The sequence below is a fragment of the Saccoglossus kowalevskii genome, chromosome 8 (genome assembly GCF_978046115.1).
Source record: "Saccoglossus kowalevskii chromosome 8, keSacKowa6.1, whole genome shotgun sequence".
Lineage (NCBI taxonomy): Eukaryota > Metazoa > Hemichordata > Enteropneusta > Harrimaniidae > Saccoglossus > Saccoglossus kowalevskii.
Window position 1 is genome coordinate 25,772,928 of NC_140648.1, and position 12,080 is coordinate 25,785,007.

The 12,080-nt window shown below is 34.6% G+C and overlaps 1 protein-coding gene across 1 annotated transcript; it reads right to left on the reverse strand.

Moving 5' to 3' along the window:
- Positions 1 to 775: 775 nt before the first annotated feature.
- On the reverse strand, positions 776 to 8,472 carry LOC100370255 (growth factor receptor-bound protein 2-like). The gene is made up of 5 exons (XM_002734568.4): positions 8,297 to 8,472; positions 5,612 to 5,706; positions 3,473 to 3,595; positions 1,440 to 1,596; positions 776 to 1,124 (listed from the first exon to the last, which is right to left on the reverse strand). Exons 1-5 carry the CDS (start codon positions 8,372 to 8,374, stop codon positions 957 to 959), a joined length of 621 nt encoding a protein of 206 aa, XP_002734614.1. The 5' UTR covers positions 8,375 to 8,472; the 3' UTR covers positions 776 to 956.
- Positions 8,473 to 12,080: the final 3,608 nt, after the last annotated feature.

Below are 12,080 nucleotides of genomic sequence, written 5' to 3' on the forward strand. Positions count from 1 at the left end.
TGCTGTGTTCAAAACAGTACCCATTTACTAGTTCCATTGTCCTCAACAATGTCCGTTAACTAGGAAAGTATTATTGCTGTGTTCAAAACAGTACCCATTTACTAGTTTCATTGTCCTCAACAATGCCCGTTTACGAGGAAAGTATTATTGCTGTGTTCAAAACAGTACCCATTTACTAGTTTCATTGTCCTCAACAATGCCCGTTTACGAGGAAAGTATTATTTCTGTGTTCCAAACAGTATCTGTTTACTAGTTTCATTGTCCTCAACAATGTCCGTTAACTAGGAAAGTATTATTTTTGTGTTCAAAACAGTACCCATTTACAAGTTTCATTGTCCTCAACAATGTCCGTTAACTAGGAAAGTATTATTTCTGTGTTCAAAACAGTACCCATTTACTAGTTTCATTGTCCTCAACAATGTCCGTTAACTAGGAAAGTATTATTGCTGTGTTCAAAACAGTACCCATTTACTAGTTCCATTGTTCTCAACAATGTCCGTATACTAGGAAAGTACTCCTTCAAAACAGTACCAATTAACTAGTTTCTTGTTCTCAACAATGTCGTTTACTAGGAAAGTACTCTTTCTGTATAGCATGTGATCTCATTAATGTGCATAAATATGATTCTTCGAAAAAATCTATTTTAGCAAACAATATGCTTAATAATTATACATTTTGCTAAACATTTCTACTGATTTTAAACCAGACAGCAAACTTAATGTCAATAAACAAACACAGTAGTCAACTCGAAATATATTATTCTAAATATCCACAATTTGTATGTTATAATACTACAGTTTATTTAAACATATGAGAGATACATATTTGCTTTGTTTGGTTACTAATAGTTCCGCTGTATTTGTCCCCAAATTGGAGAAAGTTATTTCAATGGACGGCAATTCAATTCAAGCTGATTAAAGACATATTAATATTGCTTGATTATTGTTATTGCTACCCTATTTGACATAATTACTTGGAAATGTTCCTGTTACACCGTTAATCTCTCCTCTCCACCAATTCGAATCTGGCTTATCAAGTACAGTGATAATATCTCCTCGACGGAATTTCAACTCTCCTTCTTCCTGGGGGTTGAAGTCAAACAATGCTTGCACCGTATTTTGTTCCTGCGTAAATGACAATTGTAGCATGTTAATGAAATGAAATGGACATAATAATTCTGGAATGCAAATACACAATTGTTATTTAGATCACTGTTCTTTCACAATGACTTTACAGGAAACTGAAAATTTCTGCTCTCAAGGCGAATTATTTTTAGTTTTAAGTATGTTTGCATTATCTGCAGTTCATTGGTTTCTAAATCACTGAAATCTACAACTGCTTGCTAACTTCCATCAAATAACAATTTTCGAGAACAATTTTGAAAACTTGTTGACCAAAACATTCCCACGGAAATGTACAAAAAACATTGATATGATTACCTGCTTATCTTTAAGAAAGATTTGCTCGCTTCTACTGACCGACGAAGTTCTGTGATAATCCACTAATTGATTGAGCGAGTTGAACTTCACCACCCAAAGGAAGTATTTGCCAGCACCGTCACGAAGTATCTTAAAATTCTGTACTCCATCTTTAAATCTATAAACCGTTTTATTAAAAGATGTTAGGATATATTAGATAAGTGTATAGAACTGATTGCAATGATCACAAGACACGTAAGTTCATAGAAATAACTCATTTGTTAGGCTGCTTTTTCTAGTGTCATCGATTATTTCCCCTTTTTACTTTGCCCGTATCATCAAAGATGGAAGGGAAAGGTATATCAAGGGAAACATTTCTGTCCGTCGTTGTCGTTGTCGTCGTTAATAAGTGTTATTGGTGTACAATAACTTTACTAATTCTATTCCAAACTTTATCAAACTTGACCACCTTATTCTTCAGTATAAAGTCTCCCCTTAGTATGAACGAGAAAATCTGATAAAATATTTTGACTGTTTCTACTTGACTGATCACTGGTGATACACATTCAAGGGTCACTGATCTCAGTGGCAATATGCATTGTTGTATGTGGTCAATGAAGAAAATCATTTATCTTGTAATAATATCTCCAAAATCCCATGGGAATACTAGACTGGGTTTCAAAACCAACTCATGGAGAGAGTTTTTGCACAGTCTAATACATATTTGTAAACCTACCAATAAAATCTTTACAGAAAAAAGATGTCAGAAAATCAATATAATCACTCCTATGAATTGGGTGCCAAACTTTGATCAAGATCAGAAGCTAATAGTAAATCTGTTTAGTCCAATGTTATCAAATCAAAAACAATACTTAAAATATACATAAAAAGAAAAACGTTGCATCCACATTTTTTTAAAGGAAATTGTACTTCAAAATATGTATTCTGTATTTGATAAACAGTTCATTGGACAAATGAATATCAAAATCCACAGGAATTTGTTTCAGCTATTAGACCAGAATGATAGAACTTATATAATACTAATTTAAAAACGCACTTCAAAAACAAAGATTACAGTGTTTGAAGATTTAGATTCCCAAGAAGCAACAGTACTGTTGACTTCTCTCTCCACTGGACACCAACTAACTATTTAAGTTGATTTGCATACAAAGCAGAGCTTACAACATGATAGCTATTTATAGAGGGCGTTTTTTTATTTACAAATTATAATAACACAGTAGTCACATAATGAATATAATAAGGGAGTTCATATTTGTCTCAGTGAATCATTAATTTTTGACAGAAACCTGTACAAAATACTTAGACTGCTTTCCCACTGTTGTTTCAACCCCAAAACTTGTTTGTATTCAAAATTAATTATGACAATGCATATTCATATTGAAACAAACTATGATAAAGGGAATAATATTATATAACAAAGGGCGGCAAGGTCAACAGAGTTCAACTATGTTTTAAATACGGCAACAACCTCACTCATTCCTGCTTACATACTTGAAACTTATTTCCACTTATTTTAATTAACCTCACACCATATTCTTTGTATTAAACCATATTTATACAGCTATGTTTATATCTTAGTTACATAATATAACAAGCTTTAAATGTGTGTGGATTTAATATGTTTATAAGAATGGCTATTACGTGTCCGGCGTGTATAATGAGGAGAATGAAGTCTCAATAATTCCCAATAATAAATTAATATAGTGGCAAGTGTTTCACAAAATGTATGCATTGGAAATGATATACACAAATCCATAATAATTTTGTGAATGTATGTATATGCTTCAAAACTGTAAAATTGAGGATTTGAAAATGTGTATTCAAAAGAAATGTTGATTCCATGAACAACTAATTACTAAACGTTGCAACTGTAATGATTAATTGATGTGATAATAATAAAATATGTGTGCGAAGATGTTATAAGAGATTAGTGGTCACATAGCCTGGATACATGAACCTGTAATTCATAATGATAAACTCTGTTCTCTCACTTCTCAGTGAAGCAAAATCGCAAATAATGCAAATATACCTACTTAACAGACAGTGAAAAGTCCCCTGGTGTACTCTCACTTTCTCGAATTAAAAAAGCACCATCATATGATTGTAGTTGTAGTAGTTCTTCTGCTTTTTCTCTGCTAATTTTACCATGAAACCATCTGTAAATAAATAGAGGTATGGTGGTTTTATACTCGTAACTAAATTTGTCGATTTGTTTCACTGAAGGATAAATATGTGTGCGGGCGAGTAATAAATTGTCAACTAGAGCAAGGCTGTTCTAGTGATAAACGATAGAGAGAAAAATTGGTTTAATGGAAAACAGTGAAAATGATGAAACGTCGACAATCAAACAATACAACGACATTGCCAAGTGATCATTTGAGATTGAACCATAACTGGTAAACTTAACATATCAAATCAACCATGACTAATTAAATAGAAGAGTTGGGAACAAATATGACGTAATTGATGGATGGATTGAATGTTTGCACATGACTGGAATTACGATCGATGTGTGTAAAAAGGCAGCAGATATCACGAAGATATCAAAAATGATAGAAAAATGGTGAAAGCTGCATTTATTTCCTTCAAAACATTCATAAAAGTTAGATAGGACTTCTTGAGTTTGTATTTCAGTAGTATTTCTTGCAGCCATAATTTTGCAAGTTCAAAATTCCGAATTTCTGCCAAATTTACAAAGCTTTTTTTTTTCTAATTCGTTGCTTGATATATGATATTATATCTTCTGGACATTTTGTACACTTTTTTTGTAAGTTACTAAAATTTACAACAATTGCACACATAGATCATATATAATTCATCCATTACCTGTTTACTAGTCTAGAACATGATAACCTAGTTGTTACTAAGTTACAAAGTTTAGATTAGTTTTACATGACAGGTTTAAAAGCGTATCTTTTGAGGAATCATTTAATAATTGTATGTAATAACAGAACATCTCAGCATTTAGTTTTGAATATTGATTTAGTAGGTGAGTCTATCCCAACACATGCCTGAATGTTAATTTTCAAGACAATGGCATTGTACATATGTATTGTTTAAAGCGTGGTTTGGGAAAACATTTTTCAGGCAGTGGGAAGGTATTCATGTAAATCGCACAGAAGTATCTATCATTATAGAATGACGTGGTCTGGACCAGAAATAACATTCGTTAGCATGACAAGTTGCAGATACATTGGTGCTAGAAGGGAAGAATGGAAAAACAGGATCACTAAACCAGTATAAGACCATAATAATGTGCATTAATCATATTTGTGCCAGTAATGAGTGTACATATAGGCAATATGGCATTGTAATTTCGCCAGTCAGGTAGGATTATACCAATTTCCTATATTAAAATGTTTCATATAGTGGAGACGAGGTTTTGCCTATGTAGAACTCTCTGTACTCATTGTTACAGGAATATAAGTAGGCATATTTCGGGCGTGATTTCGACGCTTAAAAATTCGATAGCTCATCAAAACCCCAGGATACCGGGAATCCAGCGAACCCCCATTCTCGTACGGAAACCGACTGATGGCGCTGTAGCTCAAAACACGTGTGTTGTTAACACAGGACAAGAAATTCGGGTAATATCAAATAGCTGATCACAGTGAAAGCAGTGGCGGATCTAGGGGGTTCTTGGGGTCCGGACGCCCCGTTGAAAAATGTATTCAATTTGTTTTTGTATAATATAAAAAAATCATTAACTTGGTCTGGCGATTTTAAAGTTTGCCCCCCCCCCTCCATAAAACAATCCTGTATCCGCCCCTGAACAGTGAAGCGAGTGTGGTAATTTTCGGTAATATAAATCACATGGTATAATGTTATTCGAATAAAGAGTGCTAGATGATACGACTTACAGACCCTATTACCAATGTTTACAGTTGTACAATCTTTATTCAGTTATATTTATAAGCCAATTTACTAAGCTTCGAGTAGAATCTTTTTAGTGCCAGATAAACGACCTTGATTTAGCCCAATCAGATGCGGTTAGATTTAGATAAAGTATCCGATAACTATGATGAAAAAAGCATGAGGAGATATTCCAATCGGTTAAGGGGGCTTAAATGAAATAGATATAACTGATTGAGTTAAATATCAACTATGGCCCATAAACAGAACGATGTGAAGTAGAATGATAATCCACTGGAAGGAAAATACAGATAACTTACTCGTGGGGTTTCATTTCGATATAATTTTTCGGAATCAAACCTTCTCGTCCGTCCAGCTCAGCATTATACCACTGTGAAGCGTCTGTATTTAGCACCTACACAAAACACATATAGGACACAAATTGAAACACTGTCTGACAAACAATGTAAATCGTATTGTTATAACATGCAATTGAGTCAAACGTGAAAATATCGATGCGTGCAACCAAAATTTGTAATTATAGAATTAGGCAACATCTGAAAACAAAAGAACCATGCATAACACGGTAAATGGAATAAGAAAATGGCTGTATCTCGACAGGACAAAGAGCTGCAAAGAAAAGTTCTAAATTGTGCACAGTTTGTGTTTAATCAAGTAAGGAACAAATCTGCAGTTTATGTTCATTAATCGATTGTCATTAGTAATTATATTAGAGATTACGTCATACAGACTTGCCCACGATATTAAAAGTGCACTAGTTCTGGTCTATAATCTTGTATTACCATACTCTGGGCTGTAGTACATATGCAGTTTTGAAAAGGATATCGATTGTCTTCATATGTCTAACAATCAATCAATCACTCAACATACACAATGTTTGTAATAAACTTACTATTATATTAAAGCGCGGTAGTCGTCGCGCTGCGCATGTGCGAGATATATGGGTCTCATATAAACAAAGATGGCGACTTTGACTGTTGCGCAGATCAACGAGTACGAACTGACACGTTTCCAATCTTTAATTAGGTAATTTTCATATGATTGGAAGGTTCCGAAGGAGTCACCGGTGGTAATCAGTGCAAGTCGCGCCCAGGTCAAACCTCATACTTGTGATTTCCATTTGAAGAGCGCATTGGATTGTGGGAAAATCAATGTTTATGAACACAAATGTCAAACATGCGCAGCGCGGTGACTACCGCGCTTTAATAATGTTGTTTTAAATTGGTCATTAGAAAGTGTTTCGCATAATGTAAGCTATGTTGACAAAGTGATCAAATCACGGCACGGTGATGGTTGGATTTCGGTAAAAATTTAAAGCTGCAATAAAATATCACCATACATAACTTTACTTTTAACTCTGTTCAAAATAAAGTAACATAAAAGTGTAAACAGGTTAAAAAAAACATAATCCGTGAAAAACGAAAGCTAAACAAACTCGAAAACCGTTTTTCTAACCATTTTTTGTATCTAAACACTTTTATTGAAACAACAAAAACTTGGCATAGAGTCTAAGTTTGCAGTTTTGAATGAATTAAATGCTGGAAAACACACGAAACCTCATGAAAATTGAAATACCACACAATAAGCCAACATATAATAACTTACCCAGTATATACATGTTTTGAAAATATGATACAAAAATAGAATATATATTCAAAACTAATGAAAAATGGTTTACGTAACATAAAGTTGGATAAAAATAAGCAGCAATTAGTTCACATGGCAGTTGAACAGTGGATGCCATGGTGACAGAGAATAGGGGAACTGTTTGTGGGGGGGGGGGACAATTATCATTGTATTTTCGCTTTGGATGGATCTCAATATTAAAATCGTCCACTACAATATTTGACAATTAATGTATTCTCCTATTTATCATTACATATTTAAAAATTCTCCCGAAACATGTCAGTGTGGTTATGACACGTCATATAGCTATGGTTAGATTTTGTTAATTTAATTCAAGGTTTATTGAATTACATAACAGATATTAATTAATAAATTAATATTCATACGTTTATGTCATTACATAACATATAACAGCTAAATATAGTCTTAACTATAATTTTATTCATCAGAAACAATACTTTTGTTAGCCGTAATAAAAACACATTATTTTGACAGATGCATTATTTAGTCAATTGAAACAGTGCATTCTTATCAGTGAATACAATATATTATTTTGGAAAGAATAGAATACATTCTCATCGGTGAACAAAATAGATGATTTAGTCAGTTGTCATCACTATGAACAATGTATTCTTGATTCAATGGAAACACTTAATGTTTAAAGCTTAATTTAATACGAGAATATTCAATGTTTTCCAAATAACTGCAAAAAAAAGCTGTAATTTTGCTACAACAAAATGAGGTTTATTCTCCAAAACAATTGCATACATCACCCTGTCGGTGGGTTTTAATTTTCACGAAAGTGTAGGCTATTCCAGTAATTATACCATATCCATAATGAAAATTAATACGGCCAACATTGCAATTGTGTTTCGTGAAGATGATGGGCTATATTGATTTTAATTTAGCGAATCAGTACCACTCAGTTAAAAAAAAACGATAATATTCACGTATTAGACATTATAAGAATATCGGTCTTTCACACAGTGGGAAATCATTACCTAATAATAATGACGGCTTTCCAAGAGTTCAACTTTGTAATGTTGTTTTTTAAAACATTTGACGGTTTATGTAATTTAGTGAACCAAGTGTGAGAACCCCCCCCCCCCAAAAAAAAAAACTTTACTCAACAAGTACTATTTGGAGTACTGTATGGTAGAGACAAAACATAAATTCCACGGGCAAAACAAAATAATACAATAGCTTAATGACGCCCTAAATTCGTTACTGTTTTGATATACAGACTATGAGTAAAGAACAGAGTTGTGTAAAAACACTACTGACATAACTATATACTACTCAATATATATGGAAGGAGTAAAACTACTATGGTAACACTGAGAGAATACCTATCTCACCTTTAGAATTGAACCTTTTGTGAAGCTCATCTCATCTTCCGCCGTAGCAGTGAAATCGTGTCTGGCGACTGCTTCCATGGTTTAACGTCTGTCTGTCGGTGGTCGTAATAATGACTTTTCCACCAACGTACAGTGAATAATTTGTTCTGCTGTCTTTCCTCGACTTTTATAGGCCAGCACAACGTGATGTCATGTCGTTACGTGTTTACCAACTAGCACGGACGTGTCAGATTCAGCATATGGTGCACAGTTCAAACTAGCTTGCCATCTACGGTTACAATGCACCCCATTTACCACAGGGCCATACAAATAGGGTAATTCCTATTTGCCAATTATTTATTCAACCGTGATATACTTGTATTCATAGATATGTCAAGTTTGGCCATATTACGCCACACTTTTACTAATCTACCTGCCACGTGAATATTCATGAAACCGAAACTATTGAATACTGTATAAAATACTTTATTTTAGCTGGAATTAATTTTCGATGAAAACACTTTTTGGGTGTTTTGTAAGGTATTTATTTTCACTGATTTTTGACAAGTTGAATGTAAAATATAAGAAAAAGATATAATCGCTGGATTTTATTTCTCACTTAATCATTTCTTCTGCGAGAATAGCGTAAATTAATTCCAAATGAAAATAAAATATTTCACAGTGCTGTCATGTTTGCACTCGGCCCGCGCTTTTGCACAATGGGAGATGACTTAGCAAGTTTGGGCTTGAACTTATTACCATTGTGTAACGGTTACACGGGCCGAGTGACGGGCATGCCACGCCCACACATGGGGGTTTATTAATAAGGGAGATTTTAGAGGTGGTTGTTAGATATATATTCTCGGAGCCATCCGGTAGAGTTTGTGCTCTGAACCTTGTTGTAATAGTTTTCAGTGTTCCAGCCCAAAATCTTGAACGGTACCCCGACACATCTGCAAGCGAGTTTACTCACAAGATTCCCCAGACGCCAATTCCCTTAATTTCACAGTACATTGGATATATTTGTTACCAGTTTTGAATACTCAATCCATGTTTGGAAAATTAACAAGCCTTGGATACATTCAAATCATATCAACCCGTATATCAGGCCATCGTCAAATTCCCAGTCATTCCCAGTCCCTGTTCCAGTCATAAAAGGTTACCAAGCGTTACGTAACTTTCAATTGTCTTGATGTTTTATTGACGCTGGTCAATACAACTACTATACCGCAATTACAATTATATTTGCATATCAGCGGGGACAGCTTGGTCAGTCTACGTACATTATGTCCCTTAACCATTGGCCTTTTGAATCGAACGTTTTTGTTTTGTTTCGAGTTTGTTGTGTGCTGAGAAACAAAGCAACATTTTCTTTTCTGGAACGTCTACAAAATTTGACAATGACACTAGCCCAAAATGAATTGTTCTGTGCGTCTTTGATTGTAACAACAGTGCTTACGTCGATTTACGTGAAATACACAATCTTGAACTTGACAATGTTCATTATGACAAGGAAAAATAATGATTTAATTCGTCCAGGTTATATAATAAATTTTCTAATTAATATTTCATGCGTATTTTTGTGAGTGTACCTGTATGTATTTAAAATAAGTACACATTATATGGAAATTGCCAAGCCAGTTGTGAACAAATATTTTCGTGAATAACACTGCTGGGCATAACACGCCTATCGAGAAACGTCACTGGTGGATTATTTCATATTGCAAATTCTATCAATTTTAATTCGTTGTATTGCAATACATTAGTAATAATTAAAACATATACATATATTTAACTATACATTTTTTTTTATTTCATTGCTGAGAATAAGTTATACATTTGTTTCGTACTATATTTTTTATCTATATTGGGAAATTTTTCTGGGATTATTAATTTCCATAAACAATATTCAACTCTCCTTCTGCAACACCAATCTTTCAATCTTTCACAGCCAAACGATTCGTTTGGGTAATATTAAGCATACGGCTATCAAAATTCTGCCGAATTCGTCGTTTTTGTGTGGAAAAATCCTTTGCATACGAACACCTAATTACGAAGAATATAGAACACTTTCCTGGGGTATTTGAAACTAAAAATTGTCATTCCAACTCAGCAGCCAATCAGTGACGGCGACACAGTTAGATAACAATTTTGATGTGGGTGTGGTTCTCTTGCATAATCATGTAGATGACACAAACAAATATGGTTCTGTGACCCAGGTCGTGTTTCTATCAGGTGACTTTCATCAAATCAAAGATGTTTGACGGAAAACGTATTTGACGCAAATTGAAAGGCTTTCACACCATCCAATCATCGTTGTCAATTCACGTAGTTTTTTGTGATGTCATAGGCTTCATAATTATTCAATCGAGAAGCATTAGTATAATTTGACAAAGAGGAAGGATTTGACCTCAGTTCACAAAAATGCGCTGAGATACGTTAGGGTACATGGCGACGTTTTGCATTGCAAGTTGCGAAAATAAGGTAAACCAGATCATGGTGGATGATTTTCAGTACCGAAGGTCTTCTTTGAATCATGAATTTCAAACTATTCATCGGCGGCTACCAAATATTTACGGCTAAAACCAAAGTTGAAACTTTCTGACGACCAATAAATCATTTATAAATATAAAGCTCTCTTCGATTTGTTCAAGACATTGGCCCGTTTTTACTATCATAGAGGGACTGGTTTGTGAGAAAACTTTCAAAGTGCGGATGGATCGAGCCCAGCCACTTGTCAGTTAAGGACATAGAGTACAATGGTTATCCCTGGGCGTTGGCCAAACAACCAAACCCAGAGAACAAACAAGTGAACTCAGGAATATGTCTGTATCTGCCCCTCGTATAAAGTAACATATCTTTTTATTACCAAACGCTTCAGCGTGGTATTAAGATTTTGTTTTCAGGCTTGGGTGGTACCAAGGTGGAAAATGGTTGCACATATGGGGTGTAATTCCTAGAATTGCAATAGAGAGGGTTCAGGCCGAAATATATATATATAGTGTTTCCATGTTTCATCTGATATTTCTGTGGTATTCTGCTGCTGTAAATAATGCAAGATTTGTTCCGAAATTCAGTGTGTTGTGTGCACTCCAGGGTTATTCGTTTTTTTGCTCAAAACACCCCTATTTTTTAATGGCAGAGTCGAATAGTTTCACTCCCACTGGGAAATCTGCATTGTTACTTGAATGAGAGCTAGCTAAACACATTTTCCAGACCGGCGAAAGTGTATGCAACAGCCAATGTTAACAGCCTGTCACGTGATTTTAGTCTGAATGTCAACATCAAAAGAGACTAATCCATTTACGCAGGTATAACTGGGAATAGAATATGTGAGGAATTGTATCAACAGAGATGTGTATAATGAAAAGTAACATCTATCCTTCTTTTGCATCGCTGAGCATTTCTGTTTTAGTATACTGGTTTGAAAATGTTGAATTTGCATGATTTGCAATGTGTTTTTTTTACTGAAACTCCCCTATTGATCGAATCCCGGGTTTGAAAGAGAACGGCACATCACGTGATTCGTTTGAATACAATGGTGAAGGCACGCAAGCATGACTTACGCTGTCAGCAGTAGTCGCTGAGCTTCACGCTACAACTTCACTTGTGATGTTGCTTGTTAGCCGTGGATTGAATTAATCTTGATTACCGGTTAAAATGTTGCTTATTTGGCGTTGGTGATCTTTATTTGGAACTGGGTAACGTCGCCAGCAGAAACCTCCTGGGATTTTGATGTTGATGGTTGCGCCTCCATGGCAATCGCTAATTTTACTGCGGGTGGATCTTCCAAGAGCCCTTCGGG